At 39.9% G+C, this 25,363-nt stretch overlaps 2 protein-coding genes across 12 annotated transcripts in view; both read left to right on the plus strand.

Moving 5' to 3' along the window:
- Positions 1-2,726, plus strand: part of mpp7a (MAGUK p55 scaffold protein 7a) — a 63,830-nt gene extending 61,104 nt beyond the window's left edge. For all 8 annotated transcript variants that reach the window (XM_076887937.1, XM_076887939.1, XM_076887940.1 and 5 more), the window contains one exon: positions 541-2,726. In XM_076887937.1, the coding sequence (XP_076744052.1) occupies positions 541-720 (180 nt within the window). In that variant the 3' untranslated portion in view covers positions 721-2,726. The remainder of the gene's footprint in view (positions 1-540) is intronic.
- A 2,891-nt stretch (positions 2,727-5,617) lies between these two features.
- On the plus strand, positions 5,618-25,099 carry LOC112432379 (outer dynein arm-docking complex subunit 2). 4 transcript variants are annotated; one of them, XR_013100060.1, is made up of 24 exons: positions 5,618-5,730; positions 6,051-6,298; positions 6,561-6,718; positions 7,069-7,273; positions 7,410-7,516; positions 9,162-9,298; positions 9,664-9,777; positions 11,848-11,978; positions 12,447-12,578; positions 12,723-12,854; positions 12,996-13,149; positions 13,552-13,698; positions 14,039-14,248; positions 15,138-15,371; positions 17,368-17,478; positions 17,590-17,744; positions 20,637-20,817; positions 20,910-20,971; positions 21,610-21,724; positions 23,220-23,408; positions 23,618-23,839; positions 24,461-24,608; positions 24,797-24,965; positions 25,050-25,099. XR_013100060.1 is itself a non-coding variant. In XM_076887945.1 (23 exons), exons 2-22 carry the CDS (start codon positions 6,075-6,077, stop codon positions 24,584-24,586), a joined length of 3,246 nt encoding a protein of 1,081 aa, XP_076744060.1. In that variant the 5' UTR covers positions 5,618-5,730; positions 6,051-6,074; the 3' UTR covers positions 24,587-24,608; positions 24,797-25,092. The 4 variants fall into 4 exon arrangements, 3 of the variants coding, with proteins under 3 accessions (XP_076744060.1, XP_076744062.1, XP_076744061.1); XM_076887945.1 differs by having other exon boundaries at positions 24,797-25,092; XM_076887947.1 differs by having other exon boundaries at positions 11,851-11,978; positions 24,797-25,092.
- The last annotated feature ends 264 nt before the right edge of the window (positions 25,100-25,363 follow it).

Genomic DNA, 25,363 nt, shown 5'->3' on the forward strand with positions numbered 1-25,363 from the left:
CAGCTTGCTGTTCCTTAAACGGCTTCCTGCTCAGATTAATGTTCTTGTTGGGCAGACAAAAACACAGCTAATCCATTATGAAGCAGAAACCACCAGAAACATTCTGAAGGAACTGCTGGCAAAAGTCCCTGTAAGAGACAGCTTCATCATGACAACGTGTAAAAGCAAAGCTGTCAATTCATCCGTGGATCTATGTCCCTCCCCTCATCTATGGTCATGAACTTTGGGTAGTGATTGAAAGAACGAGATCACAGATACAAGCAGCGAAAATGAGCTAAAGTCCAATTTAAAGTTAAGTGTTCCCAGTAAAAACACAGCACCCTAACCTACCAAGAGATACCTGGGCTCATTTAGAAAGGCAGTATTTACTTGAATGATAAATGATAAAATAAGTTCTCCAAAAGTTGATTCTGTTCATCTGGACGTAGCGTTCTCAGTGGGAGAAACGTTTCATCAGTCACTTGGATGACTGACGAAAGAGATTTTATTCGTTTTGTGTTTTTAACTTCCATCTATTTTGTCTCTTCTCTCTTTTCCCAGGAGGAAGACTTTCAGGAGATGGTGAACACGGCCCAGACAATGGAGACTCAGTACAGCCATCTCTTTGAGATGGTTATAGTCAACGACAACCTCGATGTTGCCTTCAGCGAGCTGCAGTTGGCACTAAAGAAAGTGGAGACAGAGACACACTGGATTCCAGTCAGCTGGACTCACTCCTGAGAGACATACTGACTGTAAAAGGAGAAAAGGGAAGCGCTTTGACAAAAATATGCAGGTTTTCTATCTTTTTAAAAAAATATTTGCCAGGGACGGTGTTGGGAAGTAAATCAGGAATAAAACAGTGCCTGGCTGCTGTGTCGCCATACCTGAACTGCATCGAGCTAAAAATAAGCTTCTGCCTGGGATCAGGTTGGATTTAGACCTCAGCTGTGGTCTGGAAGCTCCAGGTCTGACCAGATGTGATCAGGTTGTGGCTGCAGGCTTCTTTCCAGAATCTAAGACTTTGACATTGATCAGGGTCTCAGTCTGGGTCACACATCCATGGCCACAACTTGGAGCGCCTTGGTCCAAACCGGAACGTGGAGCGAGCTTGGAGCATCGTAGCACCAGCAGTCCTGCCAGCACATCAGTAAACCGGCCAAACAGGACTCCTTTAGTGGTTTTATAACATTAGACCATTAGAAACCAAAGGGATTGATGTATTTCTTCTTCGTGGACAACTTACATGTGTTTGTCTGTAAAAGAGCACAGCACCAGGGAAAGAGGAGAAAGGAAAACATACTTGCCTTCTGTCTTACTAGACTTTTGTACATCTAAAATCTTCCATGACTGTTATTCCAAGCAAAACACTGTCAGGTACACTTTTGAGAAAGGGCAATAAGTGTAATTTTATTTAAAAGAAATTAATATATTTTCTAATATCTGCTTGTAGTCCTTTTTATGCATTTTATATACATTTATGACTTTAATATGATCTTAGCTGTAGCCATCTCTGTGACAGCCTCTTTTTACTAGAAGCATTTTTTTCTCTCAATCTAGCATTTTTTTGTTCGTCACCCTAGTTTAGTTTTTTGGCTCTGTCAGCTCTACTTGGCTTTATTTGGCTCTATTATCAGCACTGCTACAATTCTCCTAGCTCCAGATTTTGCTCTCTTGTTGATTCTGGGACAAGCTGACCTCCTTTAAATTAAGGGGAGACTATAATTCCAGCTACATTTTTATTCACCAGAATTCACACAAAAACAATCCATATTTTATTTATTTATGCTTTGGGCTGTTGTTTTGTTTTGTTTTGTTTTTTAACTTCCTGCTCCTTAAAAGTATACTTTCTTTGATTGGTTGCCCCTCACCTAGCCTGTGCAAACAGAAACTAGTGCTCGTATGCACTGCCTCCCAGAGATGACCTTTTGCATATTTTGCATATTTAGCAGTGTTTAATATCTGCTTAGTATATGACAAAATACAAGCCAATGGATAAGTTGTCCTTTATACATGGAGGTAGAGCGCAAGGATAGTTGGAGACTGGAAACAATTAGGAGGAGCTAGCCTATGTCTGCTAGTCTTTCTGAACTTGTGATTTTAGTACATTGTTCATCCCTATTAATAACAGTTAGTTCATATTGAATTCATCTCTTAATTTCTGTGCTTGCTCGGCTGATTGCCTCCAATCTCTAGCTGCATTTAAAACTCTAAGAGTGCTATCAGTCTTCCAAAGTCTCAGTAAAAAAAAGCATTAAGCATATTATCCAAACTGTCTAAATGATTCCTTAAACTCTATATTTATTCTTTTTTTTCTTTACTCTAAGAATACTCTCTTACTCTGCTGAATGTCCAGCTCAGGTTGTATGTTTCCAAATTGTGCATCATTTATTTCTCCCTTTCCACCAACTGTGACATATACAAACTTGATTTGTGTCCTTTTTTTTAAGTGTAAGCATGATTGGTTATACTGCTCTGATGTAATATGATTTAAAAGTCTTTAACACTCTTGTCTGCCATACTTTGTCCCAACATTTTTTTGTCTTTTTGTTTATTCAGTTTTTCTACCTCCCCACCCCCCTGCTGCCCATCTTACAGATCAAAGTCACATTTGTACAGTCTCCAGAAAATACCTTTTTAATGTCTCCCTGTAATGATATACTCTTTAAGTGGCACATTGTATGAATTTACATTATTCTTGATAACTGCTGCATTTTTTATTAAAGAAAATACGACTAAACTTGTAATTGCAATGTCCCCAAATTAATTCATATATGTTGTTAGCCAAGCAAAGAGTGAACACAACTTTATGTTTACCAGCACAATCCCTACTTCTCTTTAATAAAATGTTGCATATTTTGTGAATAAACGTAATGAACAGGTGGAGGTGGTGAAAGGGGGGGGGGGGGGCTCCTAAGAAGAGGATTTAGCCGCCCTCCGCTTGATGTTCAAAAGAAATCCTGTACTGATCAAAATCAGGTTGACTTAACCCAAACACCTTCCATGGTGCTCACTTTGAGAGTAGAGCAGAGCAAAGGAGAGTTAATGGTGTTGGGCAGAGAAGTGCTAGGTGGGGGAAGAGGAGGAGAAGCCACTTACTCAGTTTGTCCACACATTGCTGCTGATGTGTTTCACTCATTCCTGCTTCATAATTAGGATACTAGAGTAAAGGGGGACACAAAATGGCTGCTTTCACATACAGTAATGTGGCACTAACCCTCCACACTCCCAAGGCTATACGCACAAGTGAATGAATGGGCAAATACGTTTTTCCCCCCCAAAAGCAATCAAGGTCAGTGGCTCATTTTTAATATGCGGAGATGTACTGGGTACTGGCAACAGCACCTCCAGGCTGTCTAAAGCTTGCACAGTGATGGGTTTAGGAGGTGCTAAGTAAGTGTATTTGACCAAATTTTCTCTTAAATTGTTAATACCACAAGTTGCTTTGCATCTTTTAAGGAAGACACTCTAGCCCTCCTATTGTCCTCATGTCCTGTACACGCCTAGGGTCAAAAATGACCCAAACTCACTAAAAATCTAAAATCTGAAGAACCTTTACCCACTTGTCCCACACCTCTGTTATGGGAGCTATGTCTTGATGCATGTTCAGTCATCCAAGTAAGTAAATCCCCAAAAGTTCTGTTCATCTGGACGTAGCGTCTTCAGTGGGAGGAACATTTTGTCACTCCTCTAAGTGACGACTTTGAGTCTCAGCTGACTGCAGGATTTTCACAACCTTATAAACAGTACCTTTGAACAATGACTGAAACTAGCACCACTGAAAGAACAATGGGCTGTGAGGTCAGTTCCTTGATTATTAATGATTATGGAACCGACCTCAAAGCCCATTGTTCATTCAGTGGGCTAGTTTAAGGCAGCTAGTTTGTCATCACACATCACACATATTGACTCGAGGTTATCAAACTGTATCATCCTTGAGAAAGTGTGACAAATTTTCAGTGGCATTTTGGTACTCACTGTATCTAAGAGACACACGTGGCATAGCCATAGTTATGGCTATTGCCAAGTTATGGCAATAGCCATAACTTCATGAAAAAATCACAATTATAAATTATTTCCCAACACACATAAGATCACCCAGCAGCTGTGTTTTCATACACCTCTCACATGCAAACTATCACACAGAGTGATTTTTATAATTATCTCATTTGTTACACACTAACCTTCCACAGGCTAAATCCTGAACATTTCATAGCTTTTTATTTTACTGGTTTATGTGACTTACTAAACACAAATATTATCCGTGAAAAGTTTACTACACTTCTGTGATCATTAAAATAACAAAGTAGTACAGTACAGGAGAACTGGTGCCAGAGGAACAACCTCCTTCTAAACGTCAGTAAGACAAAGGAGCTGATAGTGGACTTCAGCACTAAGCAGGAGAGGAACTACCAGACCCCTGTCATCAACGAGTGCCCAGTGGAGAGAGTGGACAGCTTCAAATACCTCGGAGTTCACATCACGCAGGACCTGTCATGGTCCTGTCACATCAACACCATGGTGAAAAAGGCCCTTCAGTGTCTCTACCACCTCAGACACTTGAGAGACTTCCAACTGCCCTCCAAGGTGCTCAGGAACTTTTACTCGTGCACCATAGAGAGCATCCTGACGGGAAACATCTTAACCTGGTTCAGGAACATCACCATGCAGGACAGACGACGAGCTCTACAGAGGGTTGTGCGATCAGCTGAGCGCACCATCCGCTCCGAGCTCCCTGACCTGCACTCAATCTACAGCAGACGGTGCTGGACCAAGGCCAGGAAGATCGTGAAGGACCTCAGCCATCCCAACAACAGACTGTTCTCTCTGTTGAGGTCAGGAAAGCGATTCCACTCCCTGAAGACCAACACAGAGAGACTGAGGAGGAGCTTCTTCCCGCAGGCGATACGGTCTCTCAATCACATCACCACATAATACTGACCCACACATATGGTTCTTACACACACACTGGACATTCCGGACATTTGTTTACACTAGTGGGCACTTCACAACTACACTGCATGGTCATCTAATCAAATCACTCACTTAGTCACACGTCACTTAAATAAATCACTTTTAAGCATTTTTGCACTGCACAAGACACTTAAATATGTGGATTGCACAACCCTGGACATTACATTTCTTTCATTACCATTTATTACTTGTACAGCTGCTCTTATTGTTCTATATTTCTTCATATATTCTTATATATTTTCTATATTGTGTATTTTGTTGTACAGTTATTTTATTTTTAACTTTCTTTTTTTTTTAAATTTTCATATTTATTTCCTATCCTATTCATAGTCTTTTATTTTAGGTCACGAGCAGTTGTCTAAGCATTTCACTGCATATCGTGCTGTGTATGACTGTGTATGTGACAAATAAAATTTGAATTTGAATACAGTAAGTGATTGGGTCGCAGGACATGACTTGTAGGCTCCTAACATGTTCACCAGCAGCTGAAAAGATTGCCAACTTCAGTAAGTGACAACAACGACACTTGACACCACCTTTCTTCTTCTTCTTCTTCTTCTTCTTCTCTATATAAAAAGTCGTTTTCTATCGTCATGTGTCAACTGAAACAATTGGTTTTGTGAATTTTGACTTAACTCGCTTGCCGTTTCGTTTACCAGTGTCATGGCAACAAAAGTGGGAGGGGCACTTACTAGAGCCGATAGTGGTCTTGTTTCTATGGACACTGTGGTTGACTAGCTACCAGTAAAGGTGTTGTAAAGCAAGTTAAAATACACGGTAAGTTTGTACTAATACAGGTAAAAAACAGATAGTCATAACTTCATGACAGACAGCGGAAGAGACTTGCTTCATGGTGAATTAATGAGGAATACCTCGGTGTGGTTTCAGTTGTTGTATCTAATATTAGCTGAAGACCATCGGCTTTTCTAATAACGGGACTCTGTAGCATAAAAATACGCTTAACTGTAGTCTGTCTTCTTTTTTTTTTAAAATTATCCATGAATCCATCCAGAAATATTTATTTATTTCCTGTCATATCCAACAAGCAAACCAAGACTTAAAAGGCTGTTTTAAATGGTTCCTTTGTTAATGTTAAGTTTTAGAGTATCCCAGACACAGCGATGGGGATATCATTGACCAGGGCTGCCCAATGGACCATGGTCAGCTCCAGTACTGCAAAGCTGGCATCCACACCAATGAATGAGTCCTTGTTGAAAGAAATCCTGCACTTTGTGGAGCACTTTAGTTCCCAACACCCACAGGAAGCTGAACATGTGTTTGAGGAGCCACTCCAGTGGAGTACCACTTTAGTGCCGTCTGATTTCAAAACAGACTACGACATCAGGTTGGTCTAATCATGAAGTGGGCAGCTGGCTGGCTCTCAGTATTATGTGTCTGTGCAGGATTTGCTGTCACCATGGTCTCCAAATGTTTTTACCTTAGACATACTCAAAGCTGCATGTGGACTGTAATTAATTTGTTTTTCAGCTTCAGTAAGATTGAGAACGTTCCACTGTATTTCATCAGAAGTACAAAAACAAAGACTCAGATCTCCATTAAGCATTTCAGGCAATTAAAGTTTCTTTTTTGTTTTATTTCCTACTCAGTGACTCAGATGTTCAGTCCCACGAAAGAGATAGTGAGGGCCATCCACTCCTGCAGCTCTCTCCACCGACTGTTTATGTACGCAGCTTCAGCCAGCTCTCTAAACTGCTTCATCTGGCAGATGATAAGAAGTTGGTGGAGGTTCGGGCATGTCTAGAAGGTAAATTTGAGTCCAATTTGCATCCTAAGCAGTCCAACCACCAGCATTCCTCCATAACCCACAGACTTAATGTGTTTGTCCTCCTTGTTACTGTGTACAGCCATCCAATTATGCCACCATTGGTAATTCTTTCTCTGAACTAATATATATTTCTTTAACAGATGGACACATGATGAATATAGTAATACTTATTTCATACTGCCAGTGGATTTGTTATGGAGAGATAATATTAGCTTAGTTTTGAAAAGAAACAAAGTACAGTCAAAGCCAGCTGTTTTTATAGTTCAGAATGAATCCAACTCATAGCATTTGAATTTGAATCGCTAAACCTCCCCTCTTTTGTTGTTCAGAAAACAAAGAGCCCCTGGTTAAGATTCTTGGTAGGAGCTTTTCCTCTGACCTGGCGATAGAAGCCCATGACGATGCAGTAAGTGTGGTAGACAGGACGAAGGAGGAAGGCTTATCTAAGGACTTGGAGGTCAAGGTCAAACTGTTTCAGTTGTTCCAAGACATGGACAAACAGATCCTTGACAAGCTTCTTAAAGACATATCAGAGTGAGTGCTCCACAATATTTCCATTTAGACATGTTCAAGCACATTTGAAACAGCCTATCTGATTGGACTAGGAAGCATATTGAAAAAAGTAACTACTAATGAATTATTGTTTTGTTTTCCTTAATATTCACAAAAGACAAGTAAGGCTGAACCCCAAAGCAGTGAAGAATGAAGTGGAAATCCTTCAAATGTTCTGCGGTGGAGGGGATAAAGGGCTGTTGAAGTCGCTGCGATACACATCAGGTTTGAATCAGTTCCACATTTTACTGGAATACGAGGAAAGCAGTCACTGTTAACTCTAATGCTGCATAAAAGCTGTGTTCTGCTGCTCTCAAAGACATGAGAGACAGATTCCAGTTTACAAAGTCATTTTTCAGCTCAGGTATTTTGCTTCATTGCATTGCATTTAGCAGCATGCACACATAATGACACATTTTATTCTATTCTACAGAAAAAGCAAACAAACAAAAAACCCCCCATTCAAATCCGATTTATATTGCAAGTATAACTATAGACATCATAACCAATGATATCATGCTGCACTGTTAGATGTCAGTAGATTAGCTACTGTAGGAAACATCAAAAACATGAAATTTAGACTGTGCCCCATGATGGCTGCACCAGCTGGTGTGGTTCAACTACTGTTTGCGTAAAAAGAAAATTGTTACACACTATATTTTTACTTTAATTCAAAACAATTTATATAGTGCCAAATCACAACCATCACCTTTATTTTGTAAGCTAAGCACCTAAAATAATACAGAGAAAACCTCAACAATCAGACAGCCCCTCTATGAGCAAGACAGCAGAGAAATTTAAGTGTTTTAATATATTAATATTTCATACTTTAAGGCTGCCTGTTTGTTTAAGGGAGATGAACAACACATTATAATTTTGCATAATTATATCACAGATGATAGACTAAATAAATAGATTTTAGGTAGATGCTTGTGCATTCTTAAAGTCCCTTCACCTAATTTATTTAAAAGTATTTTATAGCATATAACACCTTTAACTCCAGAAAATCATAAATCAAAATATGGATATTACCTGTCCACAGATTCATGGTGACATAGCTGCTCTTTTAACTGTTTGGTATCTTCGCTTTGTTTGGTTGTTGTTGAAATGGTTTACATGATTTTCTGGCTGAGATTCGGAGGTTTCTATGGACACTACTCACGTCGGCACTTATATTTCTGACCTCTTGTTATAACCGATTAAACGCGATCTCCTCCCTTTTGCCCCCATTTTTCTGGGCATGGGTGCTTAAAAAAAACAAACATCTGTCTCCTATTTTTGTGTCACATAGGAAAGAAGCATCAATACCTGATAAGAGACTTATTAATTTGGCCTTGCTGTGTATTATTGTGGTGTTTGGTGCAGTTTTCTTGTTTTGTGGGGTTGTTGTTTTTTTCAAGTGGAGATGAATATCTCTAACAAGTTCATTTGTTCACATTTGCATATCTTAATTTTTAAGAGAAATGTGTTTGAGTTTGTATACTATATGCATATAAGGCAACCATTTCCTTTTTCAGTATTTTTGTGTGGTGCATTTTTCTCTGTTTTAACAAGAGGCACAAAGTACATTTAAGTCGACCTAAGATGGTTTGTTTTAATTTTTACATGGTCTTACTGAGGTGATGCAAAGTGAAACAGGCATTCTTTTTTTTTGGTAATGTGCTGGAAAAGCTTGAAAATGGACCTTGAAAGTGCTTGAATTTGATGCTCAAAAATGCGTATGAACCCTGGTTAGAACCCTAACTTGAGTTCAGGAGATGAGGCTTGAAGCTGAATTCTTTTTTTCTGTGAAATAAACTCGAAAATCAACGGACTGTACCTTTAACCATTTCCAAGGTTATTAAGTTGGCTTTCTTGTTTTTGTTTTCAGACTTTCAATTTTCAAATGGCTATCGTGCCCCCCTGTGGAGACAGGTGCAGGGTGACATTTGCTACCTTGTGATTGAGCCCTGTGACACTGAAACCCTCTACATTACCTGTAGCACTGCTGGGAGTTTTCTCAATGGGGTAAGACTAGAAGTGAAAGGTACGGAAGAGGATTAGGGCCACTGGAAAAAAAAAGTGGGCACGTCTTTTTTTTTCTTCTTTTCCTGAATTCTGAGAAAAAAGTCAGAATTCTAACTTTTTTCTCAGATTTTTTTTCCAGTGGCCCTAATCCTCTTCCGTAGAAAGGCAGTGTGGTCCACATTGTGATCTTTTATATTTCTATGTAAATATGACTTAAAACATAATCATTTCATTTTCACACAAGCTTTCAGATATGTTCTAACCTCAGCTCAACTGTAACTTTAACTAACAACAGCTGACATGTGAGCCACAATAAATTGTGGTTTTTGGAATAGAAAAAAAGTTAATTAACTTTGTTTTCACAGGGCATAAAACAGGAGGGGGAGGAGAATGGATATGAGCGAACAAGTGATGCTTATGAAGACCTGGTAACACTTCTGAAGAGCAGATCTCCACATTTTGCTGATAAAATAAACCAGGTAGAGTAGAATTATAGCAATTAACATAAACACATTAAGGTGTGTCTTTTTTTTTGCTGTGAATTGTAACTCTCTAAGCAAAAGTGTGTGGGTTCTCAAATGCCTCTTTGTCTTATGAACCTTCTCTCTAATCCTGTGATTTTATGACTGATGCTGTGTGATTCATATCTGTACACAGAGTTGGGATTCTGTAATCCAGGCTAAAAAATTTCATTAGAGACCAAACAGACAGCAAAGCAGGGTATGCTTCTGGACATGACTTCAATGATTGAGCAGTTGTTAGTATATGAACCTGCAGTGTCCCTGTTTTTTTTACTTTTTATCAGACTTTGCTAATCAGTCAATAGTCTGCACCAACTCCCAGTTTATATTAGCATGTTGTACTACTCTCAGCCATTTAAGCTGAGTGAATGAATGTGAATTTTTTGCAATAGTGCAATACTATACATCTGTATATATGCCCAGATATACTGATGATAAGTGGACTACTGGAACTACTACTTGTCCATGTATGCCTTATACATGGACAAGGACTGACAACACAGAATTGATGGATGCTACTATTCCAGCCAATGCAGTAAGAGATCAGTTATCTTTAACACATGTGGGAACTATGGATGAACACAAAAGCCAACATCCACACTGCCCAAGAAGCACCTGGCAGCTCACTGCAATGACATCAATAAAAGATGAAGCTGGAGTTTAAGAGGCTATTGCACAGTGGAAACAGTAGTGAGCAATATGGACATAATGAACCAACTGTAGTAAAAGAGACCAGCAGAATTGAACTAGTTGATACCCAGCTGCCTACAGGGACAGAAGGATCTAATCTTTATCAGAGGAAAAAGATTGTGCCCAACCTCAAGTAGCCACTCAACCAAGAGCAGGAGTCCCCCGGCTCACTGGCAAAATCCCATCAGTGAGGGAACATTACATCACCAGGATCATTAGCGAGGATATCAAGATGTCATTCAGACTGGGAACGTGTAGGCGAATAGCTGCAAAGAGAGGGAAGGTGATCCAAACTTGCTAGAAGATAGAATATCAGATAAAAAGTGCAGCTGCAAGTACCTTCTTATCCCACAGGCCAGTGGGAACTGAGGTGAAGTGAAGGCCTGCCATAGCCAAGTACCTCTAGAAGGTAAAAAAGGTTCTGAAAAGCAAACTGAACAGCAGGAATAAGATCATATGCTGATAGGGCATATGTATTGATGGAATAATAAGCTGGCCACAGGAGGTGATAGGTGGCATTGATGCCAAGACATAAAAAACTCCTTACAGTGCATTGAGGTCTCCACCTGAAGTCCGTGAAACCAACCCCCCTCTCTCTCTCCCTGCTTTCCTGTCTTTCTTCACTGCATCTGTCCAAATAAAGGCTAAAAGCAAAAAAAGGACAGCACAGAGACATTGTGTATAGGAAACATCTGTGCCGCATATGGACTAGACGTCCCCAAGTATCAATGGGAGAAACCACCAAAGTTGGCTGAGAACAACAGGGCTAATTTCCTGTAGTACTTTTGAGTTCCAGGCAGACAAGTACGAATTTGTCCATTTCTCATATAGTAGAACTGGAGAAAGTTGGTTAGCCTAGTAAAGTCAAACTGTGGGTTTGTATATTGACATACGTTTCCAATAGCACTTTGTGTTTTATAAAACACAAGCCAATGAAAAAAGCAATTGGGCATGCTTGGCTCTAGCTAATGCACAAACACAGCCCAAATAAATAAGTCCATATATTGTTGAGTACGGGCTCTTATGTCAATTTTGTGTTTTTAATTATAACTTTTTACTCTTTCGTGGTTTTTATATGAGTCTTCCTTGAGTGGCATGACCAAGACTTTGTCAGACATAGAGTTGCAAAAATGGATGGAAAATACAGCACGCTGATTGACAAGAAGTCAAAGAAATGCTAATCAGCTTAATCAGAATAGCTTTTTTTATATAAGCAAGAATTTGAGAAATGTACAGTCAGACTACAAAGCACTTTACAGTCAAATTTCGCTTGTTTTGTTGCAAATTGGAAGAGGTATTTACACTCATTCTTCAACTTCTCGCTTTCCCCCTTACCAGCAGGCTTCTGCAGTTCAAGAACTATCAACAAAAAAGGAAAAGACTGTGAATGAGCAACTACAGCTTGAGCTGCACACAACACGTAGGAACATATATGAACCAAGACCAAGTGGTATCTTGTCTACATGTGGGTATGTGATGATTCCTCACTTAAGAATTCTTCTGAATATTCATTGCATTGCAGGTATTCTTCTTGAAGAGCAGATGAACTTTGATGACCATGATGCCAAGTCTTTAATGCATGTGTTTAGTGTATCTGCTAAGATGTTATAAAAACATCGTTATATGGTTTAGAAATTCAAGGGAAACCCTCTTTGCTCTCTGCTAAACACAAAACTTAGGAATAAGTATGAGAAAAGAATCCCCAAAAGATCTATCAAATTTGGTCTTTGATTGATAAATAGATCTAGCAAGGGCTGAGCTGTTGCAGCTTTACCTCAGGATATTTGTACCCATCTGAGGAGAAACTGGTCTTTTTAATCTTAATTGCTTAAAAAATGCTGAACCCTGTCCTGAATTGTTAAATAATGATTATGCCAGAAAAATGACCATCTCAAAATAGAAGTAGGTATCATGAGTCTTATTTCACATCATTACAGTAAAACAGAGGAAAATAAAGGCCATAAGAGTTCTGAAGAGGAGGAAAAAAGTCTTAGACAAGGAGCCAAGAGCAAAATAAAAGCAGAATTCTCTGCATCTTCTTCACCTGGACACATGTCCTCCCAAAAACGGTAAGATCTCTTTTGTCAAAACCTACAAGGGTTCCTTCTTGCACTGCAGCTGGGCTAAATTAAACTAAGCAGAGGTTAAAAGTGCAAGGGATCTGATTGTAGCCATGAAGCAGCTATAATGACTCTTATTTCACCTCATTATAGTAAAACAGAGGAAAATAAACCCCTTAAGAGTTCTGAAGATGAGCACAAAAATCTAAGACAAAGAGCCAAGAGCAAGACGAAAGCAGAATTATCTGCATCTTCTTCACCTGGACACGTGTCTTCCCAGAAACTGTAAGTTTTCCTTTTAAGAGTTTCCTCTAGATCTGCAATTGGTAATTTGGTAAAATGGTAAATTCAACCAAGACGTTAGACATATAGGGTTTTGATTGTATGTCTAATTAAAAAGGCAGAAGTTGCTCTTGTGTATTTTAGGAAGACATCAGCAGGAGCCCTGCCAGGGGAACTTTTCGGTGAGAGCTCCACTGAGAGTGAAGAGGAAGAGGAGCAGCCATATCGCCATCCAGAGACTAACACAGACCTGCCCTCTGAATACTGGCAAATCCAGAAACTGGTTAAGTATCTCAAGGTATGATAAGTTCACTCTGCACAACAGAAGCAAACTCAGGTTTCACAAAAACCTCTTTGTGTGTGTGTGTGTGTCTGGACGCCACACAGCACAGTTATTTATAGTTTGCCCAGTAGTCATTTTATAATATCATTACCATTAGATGCTGAAACCTACCATGAGCCAAACTGAACACCAGGAATTCAGCAAATCATTTTTTTTTCTATCAGTGTTAACCAGCACAACGCTAAACACTTAAAGTACAAGGCTGTGGCATCAATGAAACAGCTCCAGCATGTGTAGCATTATGAAAAAAAACAACAGAGTAAGAGGGAAGAGCAGTATAAGAGAATGGAGAATTCTTAATGTTATTTCCTCCTCTCCTACTTTTTAATTCATTTGTGTTTGAAATTATTGTTTCAGGATGGTGACCAGATAGTCACTGTTGACACTCTTTGTGCCATGATGGACTTTAATTTGATGCAGGAGTCATGCCAAATGGCTATCCAGGACACAGGTGGCCTTAAAGTCCTCCTTAACTTGCTGGATACAGATGAACACAAATGCAAAGTGAGTTGCCATGACAAAGTTGGACCTGCATGGCCTGCTGGCATGAACAGAGCTGGCCATGTGTGCCAGCCTGTGTTTTAGTTTCAGAAACATGAGTGCAAGGTAGAAAGCATGCTGTTTAAAAAATGGGGTAGCAATTATTCTATAGCATTCCTAATGAGATGTGTGGGTTGGTGCTTTTCAACTGGGTTGTACTGCAACATTTTATCTACTTTTAGTGGAAAGTTTTGCTACTTTTTTGGCTACTAGAGACCTCTTGTAGGCATAAGTTTCTTTATCATAAAACAAACATAATTTTTAACTGGTTATATTTAATATTAATGTGTGTTCTTGTGATTAGATCGGATCTCTAAAAATACTGAGAACCATCAGCCACAACTCGCAAATCCGTCGGGTTATTGTTGACATGAAAGGCGTGCAGAGCATAGTGAAGATCCTGGACTCACCAGTCAAGGAACTGAAGGCCTTAGCTGCCGAGACCATCGCTAACGTGGCCAAGTTCCGCAGAGCAAGAAGAAATGTCAGGTTATATGGTGGTATCAATAAACTGGTGAGTGTAAGCAGAGTAAAATGCAAGTTCAGAGTGTGACATGGCTCAAGCTCTACAATCCCATGGTGAGGAATGCAGCAGGAAAAAACACTGCAGATTTGAGCCTGATCTTTCTGTACTGGTAATAACGAAAAATGTCCAACAGTGGCAGATTTTCCTTGAAAACACAGGTCAGCTTATTTATGATGTAGTATTTCTTTGTAATAACCTCAGAAAACCTGAAAACTTTGAGAAAAATTCTGTTTTATTCTGATGAAATCCATATATTAACATAGTTCAAAGGTTTTTTTTTTGTTGTTTTGGCTTCCTTGAAGTAAAGAATTATGTTCCCTTTTCACACAATAGATGCCTGATAGTGGTCATCAGTTTTTTTTTTAAATTAGAAAGTGGGTGCTGGGTACCAGATAGAATGTCTCCTACATCCTCTGACCTGCATTTGTGATTATTGATGGAGGGATCTTTGACTGGACTGCCTTCCTAATTTAGCCACCATGTCTTGTTTATTTTGTTCAGCTCCAAATCAAATGAACACAGAATGATGGCTTTAAATGGTCACACTGGGCTTTTCAGCATCAACATCTATCCTGACAGTTTTCCACTCCTAACTTCTCTGTTGTTTTAATTCTCCCTGAATGAAATGTTCTAGTAACAGAACTTTAATCCCACCCATCATGACCAAAAATGAGCTATTTCCATCTGGAACCATCAATTATTACCCAAATCTAGCAAATAAATTTTTTGAGTTTAGTTCTTGAATTTGTGTTAGGCTCACAGATCTTATATGTAGAGAATATCAGATTAAATACAGAGTGTGTTTGCTTGTCTGCACACAGCTTCATCTGTGTGTTTATATACATGTAAGTTTTGGGGTGTCTATATCTCCAATCAGGTAAAGCTGCTGGACTGCCTTCCTAATTTCGCCAGCCTTACTCCCAGCCAGGAGGAGGATATAGAGGTGGCCTGTTGTGGGGCTTTAGCATTATGGAGCTGCAGCAGGAGCACCAAGAACAAGAAGGCCATTCGGAAGGCTGGGGGTATCCCTCTGCTGGGACGCCTGCTCAAGTCTCCACTTCAGAAAATGCTTATTCCAGTGGTTGGCACCCTACAGGAATGTGCTTCAGAGGTGAGAGGGGCCTAGGATTGACAACAAGTCGTCAAATTAAAACATCTATTCAAAGTGTTAAAACAAATACTGCAAATCATTTTTATTAAATGACAATGCCAGTAATTTCCCTTTCTTTTTTATTGTAAATACATTTATAGAACTGATAATAGTTTTGCATTTTCTAATTAGTTTTTATTTTTATTTCATTTTAACTTAAAAAAAAAATAAAAATTTAGTTTCAGAGTTAACTTTCTTATTTACATTTTCTTTGTTGTTGTTTAAAAATGTTTAGTTTTTAGTTTCTGCTGGTTTTCTACTAGTTTCAAAGCTTGTGACCATAGGTGAGGGTAGGGACGTAAATAGACCGGTAAATCGACAGCTTTGCTTTCACATTTAGCTTTCTCTTGACCACGACGGACGAGTACAGCAGCCGCAATCTATTTGTCAATCTTCTGCCCCTGTCTTCCCTCAATCAAGGGAACAAGAATCCCTCCACTTGGGACAGCAACGAGCCCCTTATCTGGAGGGGTCAAAATATTTACCCTATTTCTGCTGATGGCCATGGCCTTAGACGTGTAGGAGTTAATTCTCATATTCACTGGTTCATGCTCGACTGTGAATTGCTCCAGTGTGAGCTGGAGACCACCGCCTGCAGCCAACAAGACCACATGAGATACTGGGTGCCACGAACCGTAACTTTCCGATGCTTGGTTGTTCATACAAATTCTGTGCTTAAAGGTTATGAACAAAATGTGTGACATAGGAGAGCACTGGATGAGCACAAAACAATTCTGACTTATTGTCATTCTTTCCTTAACTCTCCCCACAAAGTTGGAAGCATGAACTTGTCAGAAATGCTTTGGTATGCTGAAAATTTTTTAATTCCTTCTACTGGAACTAAGGGGCAAAGCCCAAGTCCTGAAAAACAACCACACACCATAATCCCCCATCCACCAAACTTTACACTTGGCACAGTGCAGTTAGTCAAGTATCACTCCAACCACCAAACCAGACTCTTCCAGCCAGAGAAGCATGATTTTTCACTCCAGGCATGCTTTACAACATGGCATCCAACACTTTGCATTGCACTTATAGATGTAAGGCTTAATTGGAGCTCCTCGGCCATGGAAAACAAATCCATGAAGCTCTCTATGCACTGTTCTTGAGCTAATACCACTAATAGTTGACTGTCGGCTGTCTAGTAGCTAGGAAGTATTCATGGCTGGACTTGTTGCACAGGTGGCATCCTATCACAGTGCAACGCTGGAATTCACTGAGCTCCTGAGAGCAACCCATTCTTTCTTTCTAATGTTTATAGAAACAGTGTGCATTCCTAAGTGCTTGATTTTATATACCTGTGACCACAGAAGTGATTGGAACACCTACATTCAGTGATTTGGATAGATGAGTGAATACATTTGGCAATATAGTGCAGGTCCAATAACAGAACACCATTTGGTTTTACTATTGTTGCCTATATGAGTGTGGAAGTCTCCTAGTAGGAAAACAGAGGCTCCAGACAGAGCACTGTCGAGCACACCACCCAGCAACTCCAAGAAGGGTGGATACTATGGGTACACTGGGTACTCCAAGCGCAAACAACATCCAGGACCTATTCCCTGGCTTGCAGGTGCAGGGATCAAACGCTCTTGTCCACTGATTAAAACTCTAATTCAAGGATGCCCACCGCAGCCCACCACCTCCCATTGAAGGCAACTCTAGACTAGAACAGAGTCCAGTCCTTCTCTAGGAGACTGGTTCCTTAGCTCAAGCCATGTGTTGAGGTGAGGCTATATCTAGCCAGTATCTCTCAACCTCACACACTAGTTCAGGCTCCTTCCCCACTAGAGAGGAGACTGGGAGGCTGGGACTCAGTCGCCAGCCTCAATAGCCACCAATTGGTCCTCCATGGCCTTCACTCTTGGCTGCTGCCTGAGACACACTGAGCCTAACCCTACAGCACCTCATGGTTCATTCATGGTTATGTGATCTGTTTATTCTTGTGTCACTACAGGAGAGCTACAGGAATGACATTCAGACTTTAGGCATGATCAAAGATTTGGTCAGAAACCTAAGCAGTGACAACGATGAGCTACAAATGCACTGTGCCAGTGCTATCTTTAAGGTACCGTGTTTCTTGTCTGTGTCTTGGATCCATTGGAGAATAAAGGATTTGGACTAAAAGAGTTCTATACAGTGTTAACATAGCTCTCACTTCTTTCTTTTTGCTCTGCAGTGTGCAGAGGATAAGCAAACCCGTGACCTGGTGCGCAAGTATAAAGGTCTGCAGCCACTGGTCTCACTGCTGCATAAAGCAGACAACAAGCAACTTCTGGCTGCTGCTACCGGAGCAATATGGAAATGTTCCATAAGCCAGGAGAATGTAACTAAGTATGAATACCTCAGACAGCACAGCGGTACCACTCATTAACACACACAGATTTTAAAAGAGAATATAAAAGAGACACAAAGAACAATGTATTCATAACTTTTTAGTGTTCGTTATTAGATGTAACAGATTAGTATGACTTTGACAAATCTCTTGATGAAATAGTTTGATAGCAGTAAAACACTGAATCGTCCACATATGCCCATGCCTTTCGAACATATGTTTGCCAGAATGATGCAGTCTGTGAACACATGAGTAGCAGCGGTGGATATAGAACGCATCCTGCCGACTTCTGTGCATGAGGGACATTATACCATCACCACATGTTATTTTTATAGATTTCAGTTTTTTCCACAGCTAAACAAAAGGATCAGCGTGGATGCTGATTGCATAGACGTCAGGATGTGTTGGTTATTCCCTTCAGTTTAGCAAATGAACTCATAAGCTAGTCTGTTGTAATAATTGTTATGATTTAAAAAAAAAAAAAGTACTATATGAAGTTGAAAGCTTTTTCCTGAGGTGAGAAAATGCATTTTTTCTTATGTGTAGTTCAGATTTTAGTGGAATTCTAAAAATAATTAGAAAAAGGGTTCAGTAGCACTCACAAGGCTTTCTGCACTTCATATATCATAACTGACACAATGAAAGCTTAACTGGCCATGACTAATTTAGCAGCTTAAAACACTTGTTGTCAGTACAGGGTCTCTGCCTCACTTAATGAATTGTCACACTATAAAACAGTTATCCAGCTACCGATAATGATAATAATAATAACAGAAGAAGCGCTCAGACAGTGCAAACCTCAGCCAAGGCAGCTCACTCTCTGGGCTGTATTTACTTTCAAGGAAACAGTATTGTATTTTGTTCCTATCGTTTTCTTTGTTCTTTGAAAGTGAGGTCAGAGGTCAAATGTTACATGATATTTGGATGAAAACTATAAAGTAATATTTAGAATTCCCATATGCCAGTATCACTTCCTAAATGTTTCCACTACAAACAATGGCAGTAGAATTTTAAGCAGTTTACGACATAAAAGACATTTTATGAACATTTGACCATGAAAGAGAGGTGAGAGGTCCAAAGTAATGTGATATTTAGAATCTCTTATATGCTGTTATCATACAAACAATGGCAGTAACAAACATAGTTTTAAATAGGTCTTTGTACGGTACTTTCTCTATTTTGACAATACACTCTACACTTGAAGCTATTTACCAATTTTTGACCAATTAATTATCAACTCAACCTTTGAGACCTCGGAGGATGTTAGCCAAACTTTAATGGATAGTAAACATGACCCCACTCTACAGCCTTAGACATTTTTATAAGGATTATAAAAACAATTTTAGTGTTTACAGAAAGAATGACATGCATGCATGCACACACGCACAAACACTTTCACGTACATAACCTCCATGGGAGAAGAAATGATGCCATTAATCTTATGTAAAGCACATTTAGTGACACTACAAAGACTAAAAAACACTTTGGTTGTCCTCACTCTAACTTTAACTTATCACAAAGGTTGACAGCGTTCTCTCATTTTGTGGTTTGGTTTCCGTGTGTTGTGTTATGTTGTGTTTTTTGGATGACATGCACAGCTGGATATGAATGAAGGTGAAATTGGCCGCCTCTTCGGGAGGAAACCAGCATGATGTACAGCAAATGTTTTTAATTCCCACTTGAATGTGTAAGTGGATCTGTTTTTTCGAACTCTCTCAGGCTTATCACTTAACCTTCTAGGACCTGGCGTCCACATATGTGGACATCACATTTTGGGTTATTTAGACCAAAATACTCAATTTTGCTCGACAAGGGCCTGATATCCACTTACAAGGACATTATACTGCTACTGTTCTATCAAAATTTTTAACGAATATCCTCATATGTGGCTCTTATTTTTCTTAAAAACAAAAATAAGGCCCCAATGTGACCAAATATCAAAGAGAAATGAAAAATGCATGCCGTAGAGGAGTGCGGGTCTTAGGAGGTTGAAATGTCTAGGTCAGGCAAAAGTTTGGAATGAAGCGACAGAGCCATTACTGTCAAAAAGGAAAGGCTGTTAATGGTAACAGGGTTTTAGGGGCATGCGCTCATTTCAGAATCAGTCACAGGCTGAGTGGCGTACTGAAATGACAATCATTTTTGAATATGTTTTGTTACAGGAGTATTGAGAGGGAAGTCGACTTTCTTCTCTTTTCCGTCATTAAGTTCATGGTCAAATGAGACCCTGTGGCCCACTGCAAACAACAGGATGTTTTTTTCTTTTCTGTGACTGATGATTTACATGGTCTGGACAGCAGCACATATTAGCCATTTTCTTGATTAATGATAATACAGACATTGATTCCATGGTGCAGTTAAAAGGCAAAACTGGAGCCACACAGTGTGCTGGCTGTTGACATTTTACATTTATTTTTGACTTGGTTTTCTTCCCATTGTAGATATGCATGTGTTTTCCTAGTATTTCATGCTGGATTTAGTCAGAAACGGCATGAAAGGAGAAGGGGAGTAGAGGTGGGTTGCAGTGTGGCTTGCAGATGCAACTAAGTCAATGCTAAGTTTGAGTAGTATGCCCTGCATGGGGTTCTAGACATAGTGATAGTCATCAGTCTGTTGTTCAAACCACTTCACACCGTGGTCCAGACATGGTTCAGACTAGTGAATGGATTAAAAAGTGAGATAAGAAGTACTTTATTCATCCCCTGACTTTCCACCTATGTATTTTTTTGCTGCCAATGGTAGCACAAATGTTTACAGTTCCCAGTCTAGCACAACCTGGTAAACACTACTAAACTCTTAGTGTTGTTTTACATTCTTTGGTTAATATAATTAATTGCTAAATTATTCTAAGTGATATCATACAACCCCAGTTTTGTCTTCTTTCCTTAAAGGTTTCAAGAGTACAAAGCCTTGGAGATCTTGGTGAATCTACTAACTGATCAACCTGAAGAAGTCTTGGTCAATGTAGTGGGAGCCCTGGGAGAATTTGCCCAGATACCTGCTAACAAGGCTGCCATCCGTGAGTTTGGAGGCATCAAACCACTAGTTAAGTTGCTCACAAGCCCAAACCAGGTATCTAGATTTTTTTTCTATTTTTGCATTAATGGTGATGCCATGTTTACAACTTGCTCCTTTACCGATTCATCTTCCTGTAATCTAACCAGGCGCTGCTTGTGAATGTTACCAAAGCAGTGGGTGCCTGTGCAACAAATAAGGATAACATGGTGTAAGTCTGTCTCTTTCTGTACATCACAAGTACAATTTACACAAGACAAACTGCCTGTTAAAATGTGATGTGTCTGACTCATATATTCATACACTCACATATTCTTGACAATACGGTCATACCGTTTTACAAAAGAATGACATCAAGTCAAGGATCTAAACACGGTATCATTAACTGGTCATGCATTGATGCTTCAAGAAATCTCCTGTTTTTTACATTTGTAATTATGCAGGTAGGTTACCCTGTTATCCCCGGCTTAATGACAGATTTTAAAAGCTTTGTTTATTGTACCTGCTGTGTTAAATGTGGTTGTGGTTTAATTCCCAGTGTTTTACTATCGGCCTGCAGTCACTGTTAGGAGGTGAGCTGGTCAGACTAACATACCTAAACCTAAATACAACTTAATGTCAGAATTCACGTTGTTAGTTATCTATTAGTGCTAACTAACAATAAACCCATTACATGTGTTTGGGATAAAAAGCCCAATAAAAAATTGTTAGTATGATAAAATATAGCCAGTTACTGTGGGGAGTTTCACACAGTGGGCAAAATGTGTTTACAATTGTTTATTTGTTTGTTCATTCCGTCTTTCATTCCCTCTTTTCTCACAACACTTCCATGTCTTTCTCTCTCTTCAGAATCATTGACCAGCTTGATGGAATCCGTCTGGTGTGGTCGCTGCTAAAAACCCCCAGTGCAGATGTTCAGTCTAGTGCTGCTTGGGCTCTTTGTGCATGCATTGAAAATGCAGAGGTATGTATTTCTTTAGTTGTCTGTGACTTAAAACTGGGTCTTTTGTGTCTCCTGTTTGTGTGAAGTGAAGCACATATTTATCCTGTAAACCAAAGAGTTCTGCAGTGTTTTTGCCAGACTGAGTAAATATCCTGTGGCATGGCTTCTGATTTCCCAGCTGAAAATCTTCTCTGAACATGCTACCAGCTCCAGAGGCACACAGTTGGGGTGGCTGTAGCTCAGAGGACAGAGCAACCATGCACAGAATAACATTATATTCATTTGTAACCGTGGTATGTTAAAAGCATAGAAAACATATAAACTTATGAAATGCTGTAAATTAAATATTGATGTACCCACTGTGTCCAAATCCAGTGGACTACCACCTTTAAACCTCTAGCTCAGCAGTTTGGACATTTTTGTGTTGTTATTGTGTGCCAATATTTGAACAAGGTTATGCTAAGTTGTGTGGTTAGCAAGGCCAATCCATATTTTGGACCAGTGTAGATTCCAGTTAAATTGAGCTTTAACACAGAAAATAATTTAAGCATCAGTTACTCGTGTTGTTTGTCAGAGTCCACTTCAGTGATTTGAAAGTTGATAGATCGATAGATCGATTTATAGATAGATAGATGATAGATAAAAATTAAAATTAAAAAGAAAAAAAATGTGGAGGAGTTCAAGTATCTCGGGGTCTTGTTCACGAGTGATGGGAGAAGGGAGCCGGAGATTGACAGACGGATTGGGGCTGCAGCTGCAGTAATGCAGACGCTGCACCGGTCCGTCGTGGTGAAGAGGGAGCTGAGTGTAAAGGCAAAGCTCTCAATTTACCGGTCGATCTACGCCCCTACCCTCACCTATGGCCACGAGCTGTGGGTAGTGACCGAAAGAACGAGATCGTGGATACAAGCGGCAGAAATGAGCTTCCTCCGAAGGGTGGCTGGCCTCTCCCTTAGAGATAGGGTGAGAAGTTCGGCCATCCGGGAGGGGCTCAGAGTGGAGCCGCTGCTCCACATCGAAAGGAGCCAGCTGAGGTGGTTCGGGCATCTGACAAGGATGCCTCCTGGGCGCTTCCTGAGTGAGGTGTTCCAGGCATGTCCCACCGGGAGGAGGCCCCGGGGCAGACCCAGGACACGCTGGAGAGATTATATCTCTCGGCTGGCCTGGGAACGCCTTGGTGTTCCCCCGGATAAGCTGGAGGAGGTGGCTGGGGAGAGGGAGGTCTGGGCCTCTTTGCTTAGGCTGCTGCCCCCACGACCCGGCCTCGGATAAAGCGGATGAAGATGGATGGATGGATGGATGGATGGATGGATGGATGGATGGAAGAAAAAAAATGTAAATGCTTGCATTCTGTTTTTATTTACATTTTAAAAGGCATCCTGATATTTTCTGGAAACAGGGTCGGGCTTTGTTAGTACTTATTCACTGGATCCACTGGACTGGATTCTTAGGACTGCTCCCCTATTGATCATCTTCTGTGTTCATTTGCAGCTAATAACAGACTTTTTGACTCTAGGATGCAGGAGAAACTGCACGCTCGCTCATCGGTGGATTCCAACTGATTGTTAAATTGCTGAGCTCAACAAACAATGAGGTGCTGGCAAGTATTTGTGCTGCCATCTGCAAAATAGCCAAAGATGAGGAGAATCTGGCAATCCTCACTGATTTCGGGGTTGTCCCATCGCTGGCCAAGCTGACTAACACAGTAAGAACACCTCACAGCTGGAGAAAAACAACAGGGTTGTAGTGTTGTTGTCAGTATTCATATACCGTCTTTATGCTGAGTTTAGGTGCTCTTTAATCACTCACTGCTGTATGAATCCAGCTAATGAGGGGTGCATTAGTAGACACAACTTGTTCTGGGCAATGTAAAAAATGCTGTCTGGGATTCAGTAGCGTCTTATTTCTCTCCAGACTCATGACAGGCTCCGTCACCATCTTGCTGATGCCATCGCACAGTGCTGCATGTGGGGCAGCAATAGGGCATCATTTGGTGAGGCTGGAGCTGTGGCACCACTTGTGCGTAACCTTAAGTCGAAAGAAGGCTCGGTACAGCGGAGCACAGCCATGGCCCTGTATCAGCTGTCAAGGAATCCCAACAACTGTATTACCATGCATGAAAAAGAAGTAGTTCAGGTCAGTTACAGTGCTGTGGTACCTAGATATCTGACTCCAAAATTCAGTCACATTCAAACTGCTTTTTTGTTTCCTCCATTTAGACTTACATTTTTATTAGATTTTTTTTAACGGGTGGTAAGAATGTGCCAATTTAAGAAATACTTTTTAAATCTGTGTCTATGTTTGCCCTTATTAATGTACCAGTTAAGAGTTGCAACACTACTCCATAATGTATATTTGGATTTTAATCACATGAAACACAAATGTTTCACACACACTCCTCGACACTGAGCAGACTGCTTTTGTATTTTTCTACAAAATAATGTGGTTATAAGTAGAAGAACAGCAGTTTTTTAGATTTTAACCGGACTTATTCTGTAAGTTCACAGCTTTTTCATCCACAGGCTAGCTCACTTCATCTTCTGGTTTTTCTGGGAAAATCCTAGGAATGCCTTGCCTCTGCTTCTTTGCTAACCACACCGATGTGTGGACTGGTGTATTATAATGCATCTCATGCTTTGAAATGTGATGTGTTTCTGGTGTTTTAATTCAGTTTTGAGAAACACTCTTTAGTAAATGAGATTTGTTGGGAATACATTCTTCTGCTGGTTGTCAGCTCTGTCCTGTATACTTCCACAGCCACTGATCCACATGATGGGATCCGATGACGAGGAGCTTCAAGAAGCTGCTGCCGGCTGTGTGCGCAGCATCCGACTACTGTACATGGCTAACAGGAATGCTGAGTTATTCACTTTTAGAAACTGATCACAGCAACACCCCTGGATATGTAAGAGGGACTATACAAAAATGATCAGCGCAGTTATGTAATGTGTTACTTTAAAGAACTGTGTTTTTCCAGGCTTATCAAATTTCGTTTGGACCATTTAATTGTTAGAAAAAAAATTCCTACCTTTGAAGATCTCATTTGTTCATATTTTTTTTGCTTTGAATCAACATCTCCTCTTTCCTTTACAGGTATCTCTTTCACCTCTCCCTAAAAGCCAAAATTTGCTCTCAGTTTAGTTCAGGTTGAATAAGTGAACGTGCCTACAGAGCCGTCATGGTTCATTACTCAACCCTTTGGCCTGAGACATCGATCAGTGAAAACTGTGGGCCAATAAGGAGCGTCACATGCCTTCTGAAGGTGGGTGTCATGTTGAAAAGGAAGTGTATCCTGTTCAATGTCTATTTTAAAAATGTATTTATTTTAAATATATCTACATTTCAGAAAATCTCATCATTCGAAACTGAGTAAATCCAAAATGTTTCACTTAATCACTTTGTCAAAAGATTAAAATTTCTTGTATTTAATCTTCCAAAATTTGGTGCAGTTATATTCTTGTCTGGTAACAATAATAGACTCAGCTGGCTCTTTTCTTTTCTCGCCTTTAAAAAATGCTACATTGTCTTCTTCCACACATAAATCAATGTATGTTTTGAAATAAGTCAGATACAAAATATCACATTCTGCTTTATTAAACGGTATTCTGCCATGTTCAGATTTTTGAAAGGTTTAAAAATAGGTTACACGTTTAAATGAAA

Source organism: Maylandia zebra, linkage group LG9 (genome assembly GCF_041146795.1).
Source record: "Maylandia zebra isolate NMK-2024a linkage group LG9, Mzebra_GT3a, whole genome shotgun sequence".
NCBI classification, from domain to species: domain Eukaryota; kingdom Metazoa; phylum Chordata; class Actinopteri; order Cichliformes; family Cichlidae; genus Maylandia; species Maylandia zebra.